The sequence below is a fragment of the Malaclemys terrapin genome, chromosome 15 (genome assembly GCF_027887155.1).
Source record: "Malaclemys terrapin pileata isolate rMalTer1 chromosome 15, rMalTer1.hap1, whole genome shotgun sequence".
Taxonomy (NCBI): Eukaryota; Metazoa; Chordata; order Testudines; family Emydidae; genus Malaclemys; species Malaclemys terrapin.
In genome coordinates, this window is record NC_071519.1 from 31,487,396 (window position 1) to 31,508,856 (window position 21,461).

General features: G+C 51.4%; 1 protein-coding gene across 1 annotated transcript; it reads left to right on the forward strand.

Annotated features, from left to right (window-relative positions):
* The first annotated feature begins 1,309 nt into the window (after positions 1-1,309).
* Positions 1,310-16,337, forward strand: HTR3A (5-hydroxytryptamine receptor 3A). Its single transcript, XM_054005664.1, has 9 exons — positions 1,310-1,376; positions 8,404-8,570; positions 9,309-9,353; positions 10,338-10,447; positions 12,202-12,371; positions 13,009-13,169; positions 14,289-14,499; positions 15,181-15,414; positions 16,039-16,337. The coding sequence occupies exons 1-9, from the start codon at positions 1,310-1,312 to the stop codon at positions 16,335-16,337; spliced, it is 1,464 nt and encodes a 487-aa protein (XP_053861639.1).
* Positions 16,338-21,461: the final 5,124 nt, after the last annotated feature.

Sequence of the window (21,461 nt, forward strand, 5' to 3'; positions counted from 1 at the left end):
AAGTCCTAAGGCCCATGTTACAGAGGTGGTCAGACTAGGTGATCCCAGTGGTCCCTTCTGGCCTTGGAATCTAGGAATAAACCTCTGAGTTACATAAGAGCAGGGAAAAGAGACAGACGGGTATTAAGAGCAATGGACAGGATGAGGGAGATGTTTTCAGCTTTAGTTTGAAATGCAACAAAGGGCCTGATTGTGTCCTCACTTACACCCATGTAAATCAGGAGTAAGTCACACCACTGAAGTCACTGGAGTTATACGGGTGTTAAGCCCAGGGTTTTTCGTGAGTCCTTATACCTGTATGAATTTGTTTTACTTGAAAACTTCCTCTTTTCTCTAAAGGAAAAATTAAATTTAAAAGGTAATCAGAAAGTTGTAGTATTCTAGACACTCGTACAACCATACACATGCGCACATCTCTACACTTTCTTCCGTACGTGCCTGAATAGAGACATCCAAATTCATTGTGGGATAGGCAGGCCAAACTCTACAGCAATCAATTCAGTTGCATCAATTTAGCCAGTTAAACTGAACAGACAGTGTGAAATCAACCCTTAGTGATCACACATCAGTTGCCGAGAGGTGGCTCCTTATTTGAAGGCTGATCAAAACTGGGTGGGTAAACTTTAAAGTAGCTGTGCTCCTGTATTGGCCCTGTGATCCTTAATACAGGTCTCGTTGTGTGGCTGTAATATATACGTTACAGCAATTTAATATATCTTGCTGCAAGAAACCTCACTCTCTTTTCATCCAACACGCTAGCAGAGAGATAGTTAACATTATTCATCCCCATTAAATTCCAATCTCAAATCGGAGGGTTTTGTCTACAGCAAAGATGAGACATTTAAAACAAATTATAGAAAACCCATCACCATCAATTCTATCTGAAACAGCTTTTAGCCAGGTCTCAGGTAACAAATTGCCTCCCTGGTTAACCTCATGCAGACATGCCAGTGCCCTCCCTGACTGGGGAAAGACTGAGAGGCACTGTGCATTTGTCCTGTGTGACATCAGTCTGGGTGGGTAGGTTCTGTTTTTATCCTCCCAGCCTGAAATTTGACGCAGCAGAGGAGTCTGATTGCAAGATTAATTAGGCATTTTCAAAAACCTGACCTTTGGGGGGAAAGCGAGCAAAAGGTGTACCTGCTGCCCTGATTAGGTTCCCTTTATCGGCAGAGCGAAGGATAGAAGGGGGAGTCGGGAGGAGGGGAGTAGAAAAGGCGAGCCAGCGGAGAACCAGAAGACTCAGTCCTACGTGTGGAATCAATGTGAAGAGGAACTAAGAAAGACTGCGACCCTCTGGATCAGAGCCATGACACCCTCTGCTCTTCGGGCATTTCTTGCTCTGCTGCTGTTCACTGTTATGTTTCAAAGTGAAGGTAAGGAAACTTATGGGAAAGTTGAGGGGGGGTCTTGTAGGTGTTGAGAGATGGGTAGAAGTATTTAAATTCAAACCTGGTGGCTTTAATTTGGTGTATTTCATGCACAGGATTTTTTTTTTTGGAGACACCCATGGTATCACAAATGATCTATACAGCCTGACGGTTAAGCTCTGGAGTGGAGAAATAAGCTATAGCCTTTGTGACAGGCTAATGGGGTATTTTAGTACTGCTCAGTTTTAGACTCAATAATAAAAGGCTGCAGAGTTGAAAAGTTTAAGCTTGTTTAGTCAGAGAGGATTAAAAAAAAAAAGAGAGAGAGAGAGAGAGAGAGAGAGAACACGGTGATTTATATATCAATTTGGAACCTGTTGCCCAAACACTTGAGCTTGGTAAAGAGACTTCCCTACTAATGCTTTGTTTTTCATAATGCAGAACTAAATATTTTTGGATGACAATTAACAGAACAGATGATGGGTTTGTTTTCCACGCTCCTACTTCCAAGCAGTGCAGACTTTCTCATAACTCTCCGTTATTAATTAGGAATCATTCTTTATTGTTTTTGCACTTTCCTGAGCAAGGGAAGCAATATTCTGGATGCAGCTGTAAGGATTCAAAGCACGGGTATGTCTGAGATTTCCTTTGAAGGCAGGTTGCAGGGCCGCCCAGAGGCGGGGGCAAGTGGGGCAATTTACCCAAGGTCCTACAGGGCCCCCACAAGAATATAGTCTTCTATAATACTGCAACTTTTTTTTATGGAAGGGGCCCCTGAAATTGCTTTGCCCCAGGCCCCCTGAATCCTCTGGGCAGCCCTGGCAGGTTGGAAACAATCTTTCATTTCTGGCCCCCAAAACTTTTGCAATAGTTTATCATTAGAGTGAGGATGTAAAAGAGGAAAGGAAGGAATTGCTGTCATGGGTAAACAATGATAAAAGCAGTGAGGAAAGGGCCAGATCCTCAGTGTAGCTCCATAGACGTCGTTAGCCCAGGCTGATTTATGCCAGCTGAGTTTCTGGCCCAAATATATTTAATGGGGGTGGGGGAGAGACAAACACAATGGAAAAGCAAAAATGGCAAGATCAGCTAGGAAGCCACTGCCCTGGAATCAAAATCACCAGGAATCTTCAAGTCACAGCTTGTGGGCACCTATTGGAAGCAGTCTAGCAAGGTCAGAGTCCCACACAGAGATCAGAGGATGCACTAGACAGCTTAATGCTGCCCCCTTCCAGCCCTAATCACTTTAGGCTTCACTAATGGGTTGCTCCACTAAAAGCTACTCTCATATCATCTAACCCCCTCCTCCCCCAGCACACACACACCCCGTCCCACCGGCAACCAACATTGTTCATGGTGTTCCTCGCTTTGAAAATTTGGGAAGCTGCAGCCAGCTCCCTAAGGCACCCGTTCCCCTCTGGCATACGCAGGAACCACAGGGTGTTCGAGGAAACTAACTTCAATCAACCAGCAAGAATTTCACACCAACTTTTATGCCTTTTTTCTTTTGGGTGAGTGCAAACACACATAAAACCCAATTCCTGTACTGTGAACCTGTCTCCCCTGTGCTCAGAGTCCCCCTTCCATGCCAGGCAATGCAATTTTAAATTACATTCCATAGATAGTACAGATCCCAGCCTCATCTTAGTGCCAAGTCTAGTTTTAACATCTGGCTTGAAAATGACGAATAAACTTTGAGCACTTACCCTCCATCTTCAGTGTGCAGCCAAGCCCTTTAGAGATGAGGAGTTGGGCTGTTTTCCCTCCATTCTCTTCTTCTGAGCTCCACTCTCCTTGTGTCTGTTACCCAAGGAAACACAGAGTTTTAGAAACAACTTCAGCAGGAAGCTTGAAGGAAAAAAAAAAAATCACATCCATGGAGCCTGCTTTATACTCACCCCAGAGCATTTGCAGTGCCTCGTTGTTCATTATGGGAGTTTGCACCTTCCCCTAAAGCATTTGGAGGCAAGATACAGGACTAGAGGACATCTGACAATTTCTGTTTTCTCATCCTACATTGAGACAAGCCACAGGGCTACTGAAAACTGAATTTTCTCTCAGGATCACAGTGGCAGCAGTACCAACATGTGCCAATGAACAACGCAGAACTTCTAGGAAAACTCACCATTTAATAAGCCTGAATGGGTCTCATTTCTACACACAGGAGACCTATGTGTGAAGCCACAATAGAAAACACCTGGAAGGAAAAAAGCTGCTTCTTTGTTTTGAGATTGATGCGGAAAAGTGAGATTTCTCCCAAGATACCTAGGCAAAGGGGGGAAAAAAAGTGTCCCAGCAAATCAGACCTTGGTGTTTCTTTAGAAATCGAATGAACCTGCAAAGGTGCAAGTTTATCACTGTTATTGCTGCAGAAAGAATTTGGTTGATTAGTTTTGATTTGATTAATTCTGCAACAAAGATCTGTGGTCCAAAACTCCAGTGTAATGAAAAAGGGGGCTGACAAAGGGTTCGCCTGTTCAAAGATGCTACCTGAGGCCAATGCACCACTAACTGAGGGCTTAAGCAGGATGTAAGTAGTGCATAGGGTGGGGGCTGACCTTTCAGCACTGGAGCCACTTTCACTCTATTTGCGAAATTGCCCCCCAGCCACCTGTACTGGTTCTGTCTCTAAAGGCTTGTGTGTGATCTGTGTGTCCTGGCTTCCTTCCCGCTCTGCTGCTCCGGGCAGCTGCCACTGGGAGCTGTCCAGCAGCAAGGCTGCTGAAGAGCTGTGCTGGTGTCATGTGTTTTCATACCAAAATTGCCTGCAAGAGGTAAAGGCCCAAAAGGCGAAACGCCCAATGACTGCAACTTCTCAGCTTGGCAGGAGAAGAGGGAGAGGAGAGGAGGACATACCAGAGGGTATGTCTACACTGCGGCCTGGAACGTGCCTCCCAGGCCAGGTAGTCAGACAAGCGCTAGCATGCTAAACCTAGCAATGCAGATGTTGCAGCCATCCAAATCCAAGCAGGCCCAGCCCCTTGGGTGGCTAGCCTGAGGTGCAGTCCAGGCCACACTGCTATTTGAGCACACTAGCTCTGCTAGCAAGCCTTGGAGGCTCACTCCCAGCTGCAGTGTAGACACCCCCTCTGGGACGAGCCAATGTGTAGTGATTCAACACTAAAGCAAGTCAGGATTTTGACAAATGGCTTTTTTTTTTTAAATCTGAAAAAGCCAAGTTATCTAAACCAAAAGTGTCAGTGAAAACTCCTGATGTGAAATAAAAAGTTTTGAACTTGTCAAACTGTTTTGACATTTTTCAAACAAAGAAAACAGCTTTTCATTTCCAAATTTAAGCGAATTAGATGGGGAAAAAGTTGAAATAATGAAAAACAATTCAAAAATCAAAGTGTTTCAGAATGACTGCTGTTAAACTCTTTGACTCACCTGAACATTTGAGGGAGAGGGAGGTTGATTTGGGAACATCTGAGATTTTGATTTTTCACCCCCATTCAGGATGAAAGAAAATAATAATAAAATTCTGAACGATCATCAGGATAGGAAATCATTTCCCACCCAGCTTTTTTTCCTTTCTCTCACACACCCACACACCCCTGGCAAGACTAGGTTACCTCTGAGGTGTCTGAATTCTACCAAACTCTTTCCTCTTCTGAGCTTACCCAGAGCTAACATGAAGAAGAGCTCTGTGGAGCTCAAAAGCTTGTCTCTTTCCCCACAGAAGTTGGCCCAATAAAAGATATTACCTCGCCCACCTTGTCTAATATCCTGGGACCAACAAGGCTACAACAACACCGCAAATGCAGAGTTTGGCAGGGCAAGCCCCAAAAGCAAACCTTTGTGAGCCAACTATGACTGGCTGCACCATTAAGGGCCACTTGGAAGAGAATGCGACAGAGTCTACAGCACAACTACCAAAATACCTGTTTTTCTTCTGCAGCTCTCCTTTGTTTTCCTCACCCTCCTCACATCCTCTTTTGCCTTCTACAGACCTGGTGGGGGCTCGCAAGCCCAGCTAACTTGGAGGCATTATAGGTCCTATGTAAAGCTTTTTTGTTTTTGTTTTTTTAAAGAAAGATGAAAGGCCCCTTCGTAGGCAGCTTTTCCCAAGTTCCTGCCGATCTATTCCAGTTAGCTCCTTTTATTACATGTGAATTGTGCTCTAGTGTTAGACAGTCATGTTTGTGGGCTGAGCTGAAAACAGGGTTCTGTGGCTTTGACTTGACTTTCACTTCACAAGCTGCCTTGCAAACAGGAGCACTGCGTTGGGGGCAATCTGTTATGCAATCAATGCTCACAGCATTGATGCAGAGCTTGCAGGACTGTTTAGAGGCCTGACTTTCAAGATACTAACAAGTCTAAGTAGTAACAAAGTGAGTACAACTCTGTTGAAAGGTTCCAAACTGACAGCATGGGTAAGTGGGAACTTGATCCCCTATCTCCAGGACAGGTACAGCACAGGCAGTGGCAGAATAATCTTTTCTCACACACCCTTTCCCTCATCAGTTACCTTTGCTACATATGGGGTGGGAGACAGGAAGGAAGGGTTATTGTCCCCATTTTACAGATAGAAAACAGACACAAATTAAGTGATTTGCCTGGGTCACACAGGGATTCTGTGGCAGTGGGAGAACTTAAAGCCAGATTTCTGGAAGTCCCAGACCCGCACTTTAACCACAACACTGTCCTTGCTCTTCAACTTTCTGCTGCAATATTTGAAAAAGCTTTCCCTCGGCAGGAACAAACCAACCAAGCCACGCTTCTTTAAACACAGCCTTTGGTTGCGGGCCAGTGCCTGGAAATTCACTCTCTCTCTCGCTCTCAATCCCTGCCCCTCGCCCCATTGCCAGACTCTTTCTGGGGGTTTGATGGTAACATTGCAACTGATTGGTGTGAAGACTCCATCCAGGGAGCAAGGTTTCATTACTACCCTGCTAAGGCATGGGATCACAGTTATCACAACTTGTGATGGGCCCCTCATTCATTTTTTAATCACACCAGCTCTGCTAACACTTACTAGGGCAGAAAGAGCTACAATCCATAGCCCCTTTCCTTTTGTCAGTTCAACACAGAAGGAGAGAAGGAGCCCAGCTAGCATGTTTGTTGAGCAGTAATGAAAGCCAGGCTGCTGTGTGGAGGTGGCTTGCAGAAAATCTAGGCTCCTAGGGTTTGATGAGGCACCACTGGAGTCAAATGCAAGACTCCCATTGACTTGAGTGGTGCCAGAGCAAGACTTTAAACCGCCCCCACATCATAGCTGATTATGGAGGCAGCCAAGGAGGGAGAAACTGGCCAAGCAATGGATATTTGACCAATATCCAGGCAAACCAGCTGCTCTGCTGTTGCTTTCCAAGAAAAAGTCTGGCTGCAAAAACTTTGGCCAAGACCACTTGGAAGCTTTCCCAACGTATGAAACTCTCAGAACCTGATTCAAAGTCCATTGAAGTCCATGCTAAGACTACCATTGACTTCAATGGGCTTTGGATCAGGCCTTCAGTCACCTTAATTGATCAAAAAAGAGTATTTAAGAGGTAAATGAATTAAACATCTTGGTTTTTCTTTAGCTTCAGCCTCTTCCCCCTACTCCTGCCCCCTCCACTTCCCTGGGATCATTTTATTTTAAAAAAATACTGAGGGAAATTTTAAATATTCCCCGGGTGGGAATAGTCTCACCTCTGCCCATTGATCCTGGTCCATGCGGAACCTGGAGACAACAGATCTGGAAGCCAAAGCTCCACATGTCACCTTGCATCCAGCTCCCACAGAGAGCCCAGGGTGAAGGGCTTGGAGCTATCGATGCACTGAGCTAGCAGGCTGGCTTTATGGAAGGAAGATGTACATTAACCATACGGTCAGTCTTGCTGTAAATCCTGGTAACACAGGCAGCCACCTCCCGAGTGCCCCCTTGTGACCAGAGGTCCCTCTAAGACACCCGGCCTCTGTTTTCCCCTCTTCAGAGCCCTGGAGAAATTCACAGTCCACGGGCAGTTCAAACAATCGCCACAAGGGGGCCTATTTATTTAGTCTTCTGGTACACAATGGACCTCCAGGCCCCAACCCCACTTCAGTGTCTCTCTCCTGATCCAAAACCCCACAGAGCCTTTCAAAAAACAGAACACAAACTCAGTCTTCATCCCAGTTTCAGCTGGGCACATCCCCACCACCCGAAGGGCCTATCTTTCTGCTCCCCAGCACCTCCTGCCTGGAGTTTGTTCTTCTCCACAGTCCTTCCCAGTTGGGCCATTGCAGTCGTTTCCCTGCTTGGACAGGGTCTCTCCCAGGCCTACCTGCCTGGAGAGCACTCACTCTGCCCTGCTTCTGAGCTTTTCTCCTGCTGACACAGAGCCCGGCAGGAGCTTTCCGACACCCTGCAGCATCTGCAGACATAGCTTCCCTTCACTGCAACTTCCTGCTCCTTTTGTACTGGAATCACCAGATTCCTCGCAGGTGGGGCTGATCCTATAATCAGGGCTGGCTTAGCTCCAGGCTCTGCAGCCCATGAGGTAGGCCACCCTGTTACACCAGCAATAAGCACCCTGTGCTCTTTTTGAATGGAAGAAAGCTCAAACCCCTTTGAGTATGTGGGGGGCACTGCCAAGGATGCCCAAAAGTTATCTAAGAGGCAGAGAGATGTTCCTACAGTACCTTGCGGAGCTGGGGGCCAGGCTGTAGGCTGCACTAGTTCAGATTAGTGGAGCTCCCCATCCCACAGCCAGACTGCATTGCAGGGTCTCGAGCCCAGGCCATGTATCCCGGAGGAGGCAGTTCCACATGGTGAGCCAATAAAGTGCTTCTCTGTTCTCTAGTCGACAGGAGCCACACCGAGCCAGTCCTGGGTGGGAGTCACTCCCAAGCTGAGATGACCAGGCAGGCGCTGCACCGAGCTGGTCTTGGCTGGAAGCTGCTTCAGCCAGACTGAGCCATGATTTGCTGGGAGTCTGCTTTCCATGAGCCAAGTCGCTTTGCGTAGATTGTGCAGCAGCACAGAGAGAGAGGGAATGGGGAAGGTGATGCACTGAGCGGGTTCATGCCCAGAAATGAGTCCAGGGAAATGTGATATTTTTTCCCCCCTTAGCTGCTCGGAAAGGCAACAACAGGACTTTGAACTCTGCCAAGCCAGCCCTGCTCCAGCTCTCTGACTACCTGCTGACTCATTACAGAAAGGGTGTCCGGCCAGTTCAGGACTGGAGAAGGACAACCAACGTAGCCATTGATGTCATGGTATATGCCATTCTCAGCGTGGTAAGTCCTCTGCTTTGCCACGGAGCCTAGCAGGCTTAACATCTCTGGGGCTGAGGAGTGGGAATAGGTACCTCTGAGCCTAGGGAGGGTTCATATGTCACTAAGTTTTTCCACATCCAGGATGAGGTGAGGAGAGACATCCTGTTTACGTAAACTAGGGCAAATCACTTGGAGCCATGTCTTCAATTGCTCAGAAACCATTTAGGCAGCTAATTAAGGGTGAGATTTCTAAAGTGCTCAGCACCCAACCTGCTGAGATGATTTGGAAACCAGGCCCGGGTATAATTTAATAATCTTCAATGCACCATCCCAGAAAGGCTTGACCACAGACTAGGCTGAGTTGCTACAAGAAGCCATCCACACACCGACCCTTTACTCCTAACTGAAAGAAGTTTGCTTTAAAATGTGTTGGATCCGTGATGGTATCTGAAGGCCCCTCTGCCAACAGAGCAGTTAGAAGACAATCAGGCCTTCTACTGGGGAAAGCTGAAGAACTTAAGAAGGTCCATCCGTGTCCCAAAGGATCCTTTGCTTGTTATTTTGCCATTTCCTCACCTTCTCCTCTTGTGTTCTTGCCAATTGATCCCCACTGACATCTGGAACCTGGTGATCATTTGTATCCAAACCCTTCCTGATAACTTTGGGCCTCTGCCTTAACAACGGCAAATGTCAATATCAGTAACCCCTGAGCTGTAAAATGCCCTTTGCCATTTTACCATTGCTTTTTATTTCCAACAGGATGAAAAAAATCAGGTGCTGACAACCTACATCTGGTACAGGCAGGTGAGTGGCTGGAATCCTCCCGGCTTTATGAAGCTCTGAATCAATGGTTTTCTCTTCCATTCTCCTTTGGTGGGACTTTCGCAGGGCCTTTCCACAGTTAGTAGCTTTTATCTCTGCAGTGCCAGCACCCACAGTAACATGGCGATTTCTCAGACACTGGCCTGGTGTTGGCCTGTGGGGACTTTTTATTGGAGATCGTCAATGCCTCTGTGAAGGGAGGCACGTTGCCTGCTTCGCCGAAGGAAACTCAGGCACGTCTGCTGCTCAAGCAGCCGTCACTTGACAAGGACAATCTGGCCAGCTACCAACTTGTATTCCAACTTCCATTTTCCGCATGGGGAGGAGGGAGTTTACTCCAACTCCCATGGCTCCAGGATAGGAGGAGAGCAGTGGGACATTGAAATCAGTGGGGCATCTCCCTTGGCATCCACATGAGGGGTCTCACTTTCTTTTCACCCAGAGCTCCCGCAACACACCGTCCTTTTCTCTTTAGCTATGCATTTGCCTGGATGAGAGAGCCCTATGAGCTCCTGCTAGTTATCAGCTAACCTAATTCATCCCAAAATGAGCAATGCAGCCAAATGAATAGCTGGGACATGGATATGTCTCCAGAAGATTAAAACTGTGCACAGACTTGCTCCAGCACCAAGACGACATCCCCATATGCAGTGTGTAGCCAACACGTAAAACCCAGCACCCTCTGGAAAGCAAAGAGACCGGTGGTTCAGAGTGTGGGCACATGGATGATAATGTTCTAGCTTAGTGCAGCGAGGTCAAAACCATCAGAGGATAACAAGTAGCACGTGAGGCACAGAGCTATAGGATTAGAGGGGAATGGGTGAATGCTTTAAGCTTTGTACAGTTGGGCAAGTACAGTAATTGGGAAGACAGGCTTTGCTTTTTATCTACTACTCCTGCCAGAGGTGGGGAACCGGCCTGGAATTAATCCTGCTGCTTAAGTCCTCTCTTATCTCACTTCTGCAGCACTGGATCGACGAGTTTCTCAGGTGGAATCCAGAGGACTTTGATAACATCACGCAGATGTCCCTCCCCACCGACAGCATCTGGGTACCAGACATCCTCATCAATGAGTTGTAAGTGCAGCCAAGTTCTCGGACAACAGCCCGTGAGGCCTGGAGATTTAACTCTCTCCCTCCTCCCCCGCAAGTTCACATCCCACTTTGTATTCCCAGCACTACTGCTGGTTTGCACAGAGCTGGCAATATCCCCGCGTACCGTACACTGCAGATGGGACTAGCTCAGGAGTTGGGACATTTCCAATGCTGGCTGACTATAAACGTTCATAATTACCCTTGCTGCATTTGGGGTGGAATTCAGATATTCAGAGGAAGGTTTTGTACAGGAAACACAATGCAGGGGCAGCTGCAGAACTGCCAACCCTTCCTCGGGAAAGAAATCTATTGTTCTTAACCATCTCTATTCTGCTAGGATTTCAGGAGCTTCCATGATCTCAGGCACTTGCCACCCTTTCAAAACTTTACAGCTTTGCTATGTGCAGTGTGATAACTTCAGTGAGGCGTTCCCGGTACTAATCAGAGGGAGTGTGTCCATACAGAGAGTCCTAACGAGATGCAAAGGTGTAGGCCTGCGTGCAAACTCACCAGCCAGGAAAGTTAAAAAAAAAAAAGAGCCCCAGTTAAAGTCATTTACCCCCTTTTCTTCTACGCTCACTTTGTTTCCAAACACATGACTCAAAACCAGAACAAATCAACCCCCAACTATCAGCTCAAAAGCCCCTCCAAGGCCTTTCCACCCCCAGCCAGCTGGGAGCACACAGGACACAGCTTTCCTCTAGGGTATTCTCCTGGGCACCACTTCCTTCCTTCCTTTTATAACCATGTGACAGACACAAACCCAGTAACCCCATACGCATCAGAGAGCCTTGTCACCAAAGGTAACTGTTGTACGGGTCTGTCCTTTGAATGTTAAGGAATCTGCCATAGTTTATTGTGTTTCCTAGAAGTATTATTTGTATTACAGCAGTGCCTAGAGCCCCAGCTGAGATCGAGGCCCTGCAGTGCTGGGTGCTGTACGTACAGGTAGTAACAGAAAGCCCTGCCCTGCAGAGCTAACAGTCGAAATAGACAAGTCACCCATTGAGAGAGGCATTGGAGCTATAGCTTGGCTGAGAGGGGGTGATGCTGGTAACGGAAGATGGGGGCAGGGCCGGCTCCAGGCACCAGCTTGTCAAGCAGGTGCTTGGGGCGGCCACTCCGGAGAGGGGCGGCACGTCCAGCTATTCGGCGGTAATTCGGCGGACGGTCCCTCACTCCGGCTCGGAGCGTAGGACCTCCCGCCGAATTGCCGCCGCAGATCGCGATCGCGGCTTTTTTTTTGTTTTTGGCTGCTTGGGGCGGCCAAAACCCTGGAGCCGGCCCTGGATGACCCGTTGCGGGAGGGGTTAAGGTGGGAAAGAAGAGATGGGTCCACAGAGCTGGAGAGTCAATAAACCTGTAGGTTTCTTTGGGGAAAGGATAGGATGGGCTGCTTGGCTTCTTGGATGGATTCCTGGGCAGGACTCAGCTGGCAGCAACAGGCTCTAAACAGAAACCTCTGCATGGACTCAGGCTACTGTACAGCCCAAGCTTTGCCAGCTTCAGGCTGCCCAATACCCTGCCAGGAACCCGAGGGTCCCATCTAGCCGGTATCACAGCTGCTACCATTCCTAAGAGAGACACTCCCAGCTGTCCCGGCTACCCGGGCTCAGGGCGCTCCCAGCCACTGCAGCTCGCTGGCATTTCACCTCGGTAGAAACGAGCCAGAGGGGTCCGCCTTTTTTTTTTTTTTTTTTTTTGATGGGGACGTTCCCATTCTTTGTGCCCTTCAGCGTGGACGTGGGCAAGTCCCCGGACATCCCGTACGTCTACGTCCGTTACCACGGGGAGGTCCAGAACCTCAAGCCAATCCAGGTGGTGACTGCCTGCAGCCTGGACATCTACAACTTCCCCTTCGACGTGCAAAACTGCTCGCTCACCTTCACTAGCTGGCTGCACAACAGTACGTGACAGAGAGCACTGCCTTCCCCGCTGCACCCTGCCCTCCAGCGGCCTGGGAAGGGAGGGAGGGATCAGGCCAGCTAAGAAAGCCTCCAGCTGTATGGGGAGTCAATATGACCTGGTCTGGGACTCCATAACTTGCAGCCACTTGGCGGGTCTCAGTTTCGTTCCCAGTGGACATTGCAAAAGGCACAAAATGGCCCTCTTACCAGCAGGGAGAGCCAGGAGTGAGCTGGCGGGGCTCCCTGGGTCAGTGCTGGGGCTCATTGGCACAGGCAGCCTGGGGTTAGTTTGTACTGCTGTTGCCTCCAGCCCATGGGCACCCAAGGAGGGACAGAGCGGGGTAAGAGCTAGCGGGGCGGAGGGTGGCATGGAGCGATCAGTCTCTGGGAGCACACTGGCTCAGTGCAGGCTATGCCTCACCCCCATAGACAGCCCTAGTAAAGAGGGAACGCATGCAGGCCAATCCGTCCTTGAGAACAAGGAGGGAAGAGGAATGTGGCCTGGAAGGGAGGAGTGTGAAGCTACCAGACCTCATAGGGTGGCTGTGGGCATGGAGCGCGTCAGCAGTTTTGGGGGACGATGCCCCTTCCCCTCAGGCCCCCAGCCCTGATGCCCACCTCTCTTCCACCCCACAGTCCGCGACATCAACCTCTCGCTGTGGCGGCAGCCGGAGCTGGTGAAGTTTGACAAGAGCGTCTTCATGAACCAGGGGGAGTGGGAGCTCCTCTACGTCCTCAGCCAGTTCCGGGAGTTCAGTGTGGAGGGCAGCGACAGCTATGCCGAGATGAAGTTCTATGTAAGGCCCCTCCCCTGGTCAGGCATGGGGGGAGGGGAGAACAGAGGGGAGAAGCACCAAGATGCAGAAGGCAAATGCTGCCATTTTCTCTACTTGTGCAATTGATCTCCTGGCTCTAAAGTGTGCAGAGGGGTTGCTAAGCGAACCCCACAGCATGTGCCGAGCTGCATACCATGGTGGGGATAGCAAGGACTGTTGCAACACAAGCTGCATCACATCACCCCTGCAAGGGGACAGGGGTCCCAGCCTAGGTCCACTCCAGTGCAGCTTGCACCTGGTTCACCAATGGGAGGCAAACGAGGTCGCTCAGCATGGCCCCCACCTGACAGCTGGCTCCCCCTTTGGGTCCAGCTGCTGCCTACAGACTGCAGAGCTCCCCCCAGAACCCTGGTTTGAGCCAGAGTTAGTCTAACATCCAAGAAACACACAGAGTAAGCCCAGATGCCATTTGTTTCACCCATATGAGCAGCCGTTTCCCCTTAGCATGACTTGGTTCCATAGCTGGGGCCCCCCTTCCAGGGCAGGGCGGTTCCTTCTGCTTCCAGACCATAATGCAGCCACAGAACATTAAAAATCTCCAGCGCCGATGGTCCGGGGATCCAAACCACTGCAGGTGTGTGGCTTAATGGGCTGTTTACTGGGCAGCTGGAGCCCAGAGGGTGTGCTGGGTGGGGTGTGTGGATGGAGGAGCTACGCAGATGAGCAGCTTTGCAACTGGAAATGCAGCTGGATGGCCTTGCTCTCAGCCTGTGCTCTGCTCATGGACCTGGGCCCTTCGTTTAGAATGGGGGCGGCCAGGCCATAGCAGGTCTCAGCTCCGCAGCTGCCCTGCCAAGCTGCTGCCGCCAGTTCGAAGCCAGACCAAGGTTCCCGCGTTCGGGGTGAGAAGCGGGCAATGCTCCCCACAGCAAATGAGGAGCCTGAGGAGCACAGCAGCCACTCAGCCAGGCCCCTGGTGCCAGCAAAGCTCTTGGCCTTTCACTTCTGACAGGGTTGCCTGGCAATAACAGGCCCCAGTGGTGGTGAAGGGGAGCCAGGCAGCAATGGGCCTTTATTCCCAGGTGGGCTCCTCCTGACAGAGATCTCTCCACACTCCCCCACCCCCTCTTGTGCTGGCAGGTGGTCATCCGGAGACGTCCCCTCTTCTACGCCGTCAGCCTACTGCTCCCCAGCATATTCCTGATGGTCATGGACATCGTGGGGTTCTACCTGCCTCCCGACAGCGGGGAGAGGGTCTCCTTCAAGATCACCCTCCTGCTCGGCTACTCCGTCTTCCTGATCATCGTGTCGGACACGCTGCCGGCCACTGCCATTGGGACCCCACTGATAGGTACGATAGTGCCCGTCACCGTGGTTACCTAGGTGCGCACACATCCCCGGTTGAAATCTAGCATCGGTCTCCCTCGCGGAGTCCAGAGCCAAGGAGGGGATTGGTGATGATAGTGTGGGGCAGATGAACTGTATGGCCGGAGGAGCTGGTAGGACAGTGCACTGGACAGTGTGGGGGGTGGATGCTATGGTTTGGGCATGAGGCCCATTAGCTCAGCTGTGGGAGGGAGAAGACCAGAACTGGGAATTGCAAGAGACGGGGACTGTGGGTCAGGGTTGAGGTGTACTGGCAGAGCTGTGTGGGGCTAGGGAGGCCATGGCTGAAGTAGCAGGGTCTGCTGAGGGTCAGATTACAGGGCATCTGCACAGCTCCAGATGCACTCGAGGACTGGAACAACAAGAGTGGTGTATCAGGACCGAGGGGCATTGTCAGAGCCGGGTGTGGGGCAAGTAGGACAGGAATAGCCAGGATGCTGGTTGGGCCAGGGTGGAAGTGATACGCTGAGCTGCCAGGGGTCCTGGTAGGGCTGGAGCAGGAGTGGGTACTACATGTGAGGAAGACCTAACGTCATTGAAAGAGGTGGGTACAGAGAGCTCACTCAGGCCCAGCCTGTGCTGTGCCTAGCTCTCGCCGAGAGACTGACCCTGCTGACCATGGACCATTGCTGCCTTCCCCTGGCAGGCGTCTATTTTGTCGTGTGCATGGCTTTGCTGGTCATCAGCTTGACCGAGACCATCCTCATCGTGCGCCTGGTCCATAAGCAGGACCTGCAGCCTCATGTCCCTGACTGGGTCAAGCACCTGGTGCTGGAACGAGCCACCATCCTGCTCTGCATCCGCGACAGGAAGAAATTCTCTCCCAGCAGGACACAGAGTTCAGACATCAGCCGGCACCCGGAGAATAACGACAGCACAGGTACGAGCTGTGGCACTGGGAAAGGGGGTAAGGGCTGTAGGTAGCTGGCATCCTGGATGCATGTTACCATCACCACCAAGGGGGGAACAAGGTGCACAGGATTAGAAAGAACTCAGGGCTCACCTGGTAGAGCTAGACCATGGTGCAGTGCAGCAAAACATCGGAGCCTGCATGATGGGGTCAGTGTTGAGCCCAAATCCTCTCAGGGCTTTAGCCCCAAAACATGAGAGGGGCACCCCACTGCTCTCAGCGGGACCCCAGGGAACAGCTCTGCCCAGGAAGTCCATGTGGCACATGAAGGAGCGATGGAGCAGGATCTCCTTTGGGCCACACAGCCCTATTGCACAGGCTTAGAAAGGCACCCTGGGCATCTTCACTCCCTGCTGGCCCCGGGGCAAGGTTGCCAGAGCACGACCCCTCTTTGGAGCTCAAGTCTCTTGGCCTAGCACATAGAGAAAAGGATTTTACCCCCCTGCCCACTCCCACAGGCTATTTGCTCTGGGCCAGACACTGGGGAGGGGGGCTCAGAACCCCACCTCTGGGGTGGTATAATGCCCAGCACAGCCCAGCTCAGCAGTGCAGGGCCGGGACCTCTGAGAGGCTGCCCCTGTCTTGTTCCTGCAGCCAAGCTGAACCACTACGGCTGCGAGAACCTCCGCGAGTACGAGAGGGTGGCAGGCGCAAGGCCATTGCCGGCACCCCCGGCACAAGGAGACAGCTCCCCGGTGGTGGCCAGCATCCTGCAGGAGATCTCTGCCATCCGCCAGTTCCTGGAGAAGCGTGACGAGTTCCGCGACATCGCCCGCGAGTGGCTCCAGGTGGGCTACGTGCTGGACGTACTGCTCTTCCGGGTGTACCTGGTGGCTGTGTTGGCCTATAGCATCACGCTAGGCACCCTCTGGTCCGTCTGGCAGTACGCATGAGCCGTGCCGGCCTGTGCAGGCAGGGTGCTCCGCTGCCATGCTTTAAAGGGGTCATTCCCAGGTCCACAGACTCCCTTGTATATTCTAACCACAGAGATCCAGGGCCTAACAGTTCTTCAGTGGCACTGGTGTACCATAGGTTGGGCTCCAAACACCATGGCCGGGAGATGGTTAGAGAGGGATGAACAAGCTTTAATTAAATCTGAGTCAACATTAAGCTTAGCCTAACCCCCTTTCTGGCCTCCAATTAACTCCCTTCCCACTTGCACGCCGCACACCTGCTCCCCCAGTCCCGTTCCAGCTCCTCTCTCATTTCCATCAGGATGCAGAGAGCAACGTCCCACCACACAGGCTGGCCTCCCTGTGCATCCCGCCACAGCAGAAACAGGAGATGGTGGGAAAATATCAAGGGAGCCTGAATGTGCACAGTTCCCAGGCTCACACACCGCCGAGCTGACCAGAGCCCTTGGAGGGTGTCTCAATCCCAGTCCAGACCCAAACGGGGGTGAGGGGGAAGGTTCACATCCATCCATTTGTTTATGGGGGGAAGCTCTCAGCCACCTAACCCCGGCCTCTCCATGCCACTTCAGTGCCTTGCTGGCTCTGAGGAGTGCTTTCCTGACTTCTATGGCAATCCACGTGCTTTTTCAGCCCCTTACATCTCTTATCCTCGCTCTTACCATACACTTTACCAAGCAGGATTTTCTTGTTCGAGTATTTCTTTCAGGTTACTGTGCAGTCTCTGTGAAGCCGCATGCTGCCAGGAACAGCTGGTAATTTGATGGCATGGCTCTTTTGTGAATAGCATCCCACGTCGTCTACGTGCTGTGTAGGGGGTGTTGTTACCAGTTTCGATGGTCTTACCCAAGAGATCTCGGAAAACTAAATAATAAACTGGATGTTTCATTCGCTAAACTGAAGAGGACAGCGTGTGACTTCATGTACTGGCACGTGGGCGTTGGATAAATCCACTCGGCAAGGCGACCCCAGGAAAGCATGGTAGGGTATTTGGAAAATGTCTCCAGCAAGGGCACGCAGTACTGGCCTAACCCTGCCCCCCTGGGAGCAGAGAAAGTCCAACGCTGAACACGTTCGCACATCCCGCCCTACGTGACTGGCACTGGAGTAAAGATTGCGCCAGGGACACAGCCTACAGGAGAAGAGCACGGATTGAAGGCTTTGTGTGGCGGGGAGGAAGGAAGGGCTGTTTAAATGCTTCTTAACTTTGCTGAGGACTCTCTTGCTCCTTCCCTTTAAGCCAAATTGAGGCAGAGGCCCATTCCCGTGGTGCTTACTGTGTCAGGCTCACACACTGCTGGGCACAGGGGCGAAGAGCAGGGACCAATTTTTCATGCACCTAGTACAGTGGCCTCCTGGTCCAGGACTGGGGTGCCTCAGTGTGACCACAATCTGAATAAGCCCTTGGGGTGGCTGTGGAGGTGCTGGCCATGGGGAGACCACTTTAACCTCACTACTTCCATCTGCTCTGTGCTCCTTGGTCAGCTTATCCCATCAGCTCTCTTTGCCCGTGGATTCTGTTGTAGGGCATGAAATCCGCATAGCGATGTTCACATGTGGACACTGAAGGCCAGGAGCTCAAAGCCACATGGACTGGGGTCAATACTGTGGTGTCACTTCCACCATTCCTGCCCCTCTGCCACCTGGCACGTTGCCCCAGTGCTGCCGAATAGCATTGGCACAGCAGAGCCCCAAGTGCACACTTCACACACGTAACCCATGCCACCACAGTGTCTCCCCCTCTCCCATTCTGACTAGGAGGATCCTTGGGCTTTATACTAAAGCCTGCATGCCACATGGCTCTGGCGCTCCTACCCCACAAGCACAGACAGTGAAATGACCTGCTTTGGCCATCCAGGAGAAAAGAGCAGAGGTTGGGTGAGATCAGGACCAAGCTGGAGGACACAATACTTCATTCTCACGGATCCAGAAACACTGAGCCCTCCTGCAGCCACAGGTCACTTCCGTAGTCCCTGGAGGCAGGGCTCTCTATCTATGTGTTGTCTCACAAGGCTGGTTCAGAGAGAGCTGCCTTTTGCCGCCGTAAGGGGTGAGGCTGTGTGGTGGGATGGGGAGTGAGGTGGAGGGGACTAGAAATTCCAGAGGTGACCAAATGGAGGCAAAGCTGGGGCCAATGCAGGAAGAAACGGAGCAAGGTGGGAACGGGGAGCATAGGACCTGCCTCCCATTGTCACATCCTAGTGCTCTTTATTGTTCACCGACTGCACCTAGCATCTGTTATTGCCTGCACAGCTAGCCCAGTTCCTTCCTGAATGTCCCTTCCTTCCCCTCACTCCATTCGCTTCCGCTGTCTTCATCGCACGCAGTGGTTGCTCTCACTAACTCCATCAGCACAGAATAAAGCACCCGGGCCTGTTTCTGACCCTCTCTTGCCCGCCATTTCATCGCTCACCAGGCTTTGCATGTTTCTTTCCCCCGCCTGCCTGTATTGCATGCTTGGCTGACAAACTCCCCTTCAGATTCCCACTCTGCTGTACGGTAACTGGAAAGCACTAATAGAGTGATGACAGGCTCAGCTTAACAAATTGGTGGGCTGACAGGGTCACTCTCCATCTCCTCCAGGGCCAAGGTGCGATGCTGCCCTGGGTTGAGGAGGTAAAAAGCACCAAGGGAGGGAGCTGTGCCAAGACTCCAAAGGGCATGAGTCACTAGGGTCCACTCAGATCCATGCACACACTTCTGGGCGGTAGAAGGAACGAGAATGAATGAGATCGGCGCCTTTCAGGATCTGTCAAACTTCCCAGAGTTCCAGGAAGATTATTGCCATCTGCCCTCGACACAGGGATGTATCAGCTAGACCCTGTGAAACCTCATACATGGCTCACTCTGCTGGCCACATACCTGGGCCCCCAGAACCATGGCTATCCCCAAAAAGGCTGGAGATGAAAGGAAATGCCTCCTCTTGTTTCCAGAAGCACACTCTAGTTTGTCCTAGTGTTCTAGGCTGAGGAGAATGTGACGAGCATGGCAATTTCCTGCAATATCCTTGGGAGACCTTATTGAAATCCATGTAAGTATCTTTGGGGTCCATTGTATTAGATGAATGGTTTACATATTCATGTGGGCCGGGATCCTATGTAACCTCTTAAGGGGGCAGATGTGATAGATGCAAGACCTGGCAGCTCAAAAGGACTATACTGAACAATGGTCCAGACAAGAACAGAACAGTGTGAAGCAGTTTTCCTGGGGCATCTCTAGGGGGAGGTGAATGCAAATTCCCTACCTCGGGTTATGCCAAAACCCTAGCCTTTCGAAGCTATGCCTTGAGGAGTGGACCATTGTCTGCTGATCGCCTGGTACATGAGTAGCCCCATATGCCTCCGACATTCCTCACCTTGGGCACAAAGCAGAAATCAGAAAGGCAAAAAGAGTCTTCAAGCAATTGAGCTTCCAGGGCTGCCCCCCAGGGGCCTGATGCTGTCAGTGCTTCAGGGTCATAGCCACCGAACACTGCTTGTGGAGAAAGCGCAGTGCTCCTGAAGACACACAGAGCACAACTCTGAGCCATTGTCCACCACCCCAGGGGGACCCCTTGTCTAACTAAGACAAGGCCATGTGCAAGATCCTCCCGCTCCCAATCTGTTCCCTTTCTTCCTCACCACAGCCTGACACCTGATCCCCGATCCAGTCCCCAGGTCCTCCTGGGTCTCCCCCACGTGCTCATGTAGTTCACTCTCAAGCATCGTGGTCCGTAGGAAGCAGCTGTTCCAGGGGAGCCATGAGAAGCGGCACTGAGCTGGTCTCAGCTGGGGGTCATCTCCGTTTGTGGGATGGCTGCCGGCCTGGCTCCATAGCGTAGGTCACTGAGCACATGGCCTCCTGAAGCCTTCACCTGCAAGAAAACTCAGCCCTGAGTGACAGCTGGGGACCGGGGCAGAGTGGGTTCTTGGCAGCACGACCTGTGTTAATGTGCTGATGGTCGGTAAGTGGCTGGCTATTGATGAGGTGTCCAGCTAAAGAGTTAGTAAGACACTAAATCAGCCCATTGATCCTGGTGAGATCGATGGTGCTACAGACCTGATCACTGCAACGGGCAATTAACATCCTCTGGAATGAGCTGCCTTCATGTAACATCAAACGCTTCAATGGACAAATCCAATCAGACCACTGAACTGGGCCCTCCCACCGCGGGGACTACATATCTGCACGGTCCACGCGGATACCTGGAGAGGGCATGCAGACCCTGCTCTAGCTCCTTGATGTACAAGGAGGCCCCAATCTCCCCCCATGGACTCCCATGGCACTGGGTTGAGTTGGGGCTCCAGGGGCCGCATTTGCTTCCCTGGGAGAGGAATTCTTATAGATGAACTAGAACAATAGAAATTTTAATCCCCTTTCCCAGCCCCCATTAATTCCTGTTTACTTGGGCACTCACCTCTCCCACTAGCCTCCCCCAAACCATGTAAAATGGGAACAGGGACAGGTTCCACCCTTCTGGCTCCAACCTCCTCCCCCTGCGCAGCAGAGAATTGCCCTCTGAGTGAGTGCTTTGGGGACTGGGCAGGAGTCACCTGGGACTCACCTCACTGGAACAGGCCCAGGTGCTGCCTGTCCAGCAAAGCCCAGGGCTGTGGGGGATCCTGGAAAGAACCATCCCTCTAGCCAGTCCCACAATGCTCAGGCCAGATCTTGGGGGGCAGGAATGGTTGGGAGGAGGAGGGAAAGCATGTTTCCCTTGCTGCCTTCAAATGCTAAGGCCAGCTCTGTGCCAAGCCCCTTGATTGCTCTACGAGAGAAACCCCAAATAATCTTTACTGCGCTTATGCAGCGAGCACGTATCCCACATCGGGGCATCTGGGGCAAGGGATGGAGGGAGTCCGAACCGCCCCTTATAGGTGCATGTCCATGCAACCAGACAATACAGCTGCAGCACGGAAAGCCAACGACCCCGCTGAAGTCAGATGGTGGATGAGCAGATGTCTCCTGGACAGGCTTTAGGCCCCATCCACACCGCCATCCGAGGCAGCTTACAAGTCTCGGAGGAGCTGCCCCTGTCATGTGGGCTTGGGCTGGGAGGAGAACGCTCACCCACCTTTTAGTAGACACTGGGGTTAAAAAAAAAGAAAATGGTGGGAATCATGGCAG

What these genes read in the sequence shown, in the direction of transcription:
- HTR3A (XM_054005664.1), top strand. Translation starts at nt 1,310, where the DNA reads ATGACACCCTCTGCTCTTCGGGCATTTCTTGCTCTGCTGCTGTTCACT. An exon ending in TATATGCCATTCTCAGCGTG is followed by an intron (nt 8,571 to 9,308) that starts GTAAGTCCTCTG and finishes TATTTCCAACAG; the next exon opens with GATGAAAAAAATCAGGTGCT. An exon ending in CATTGGGACCCCACTGATAG is followed by an intron (nt 14,500 to 15,180) that starts GTACGATAGTGC and finishes TTCCCCTGGCAG; the next exon opens with GCGTCTATTTTGTCGTGTGC.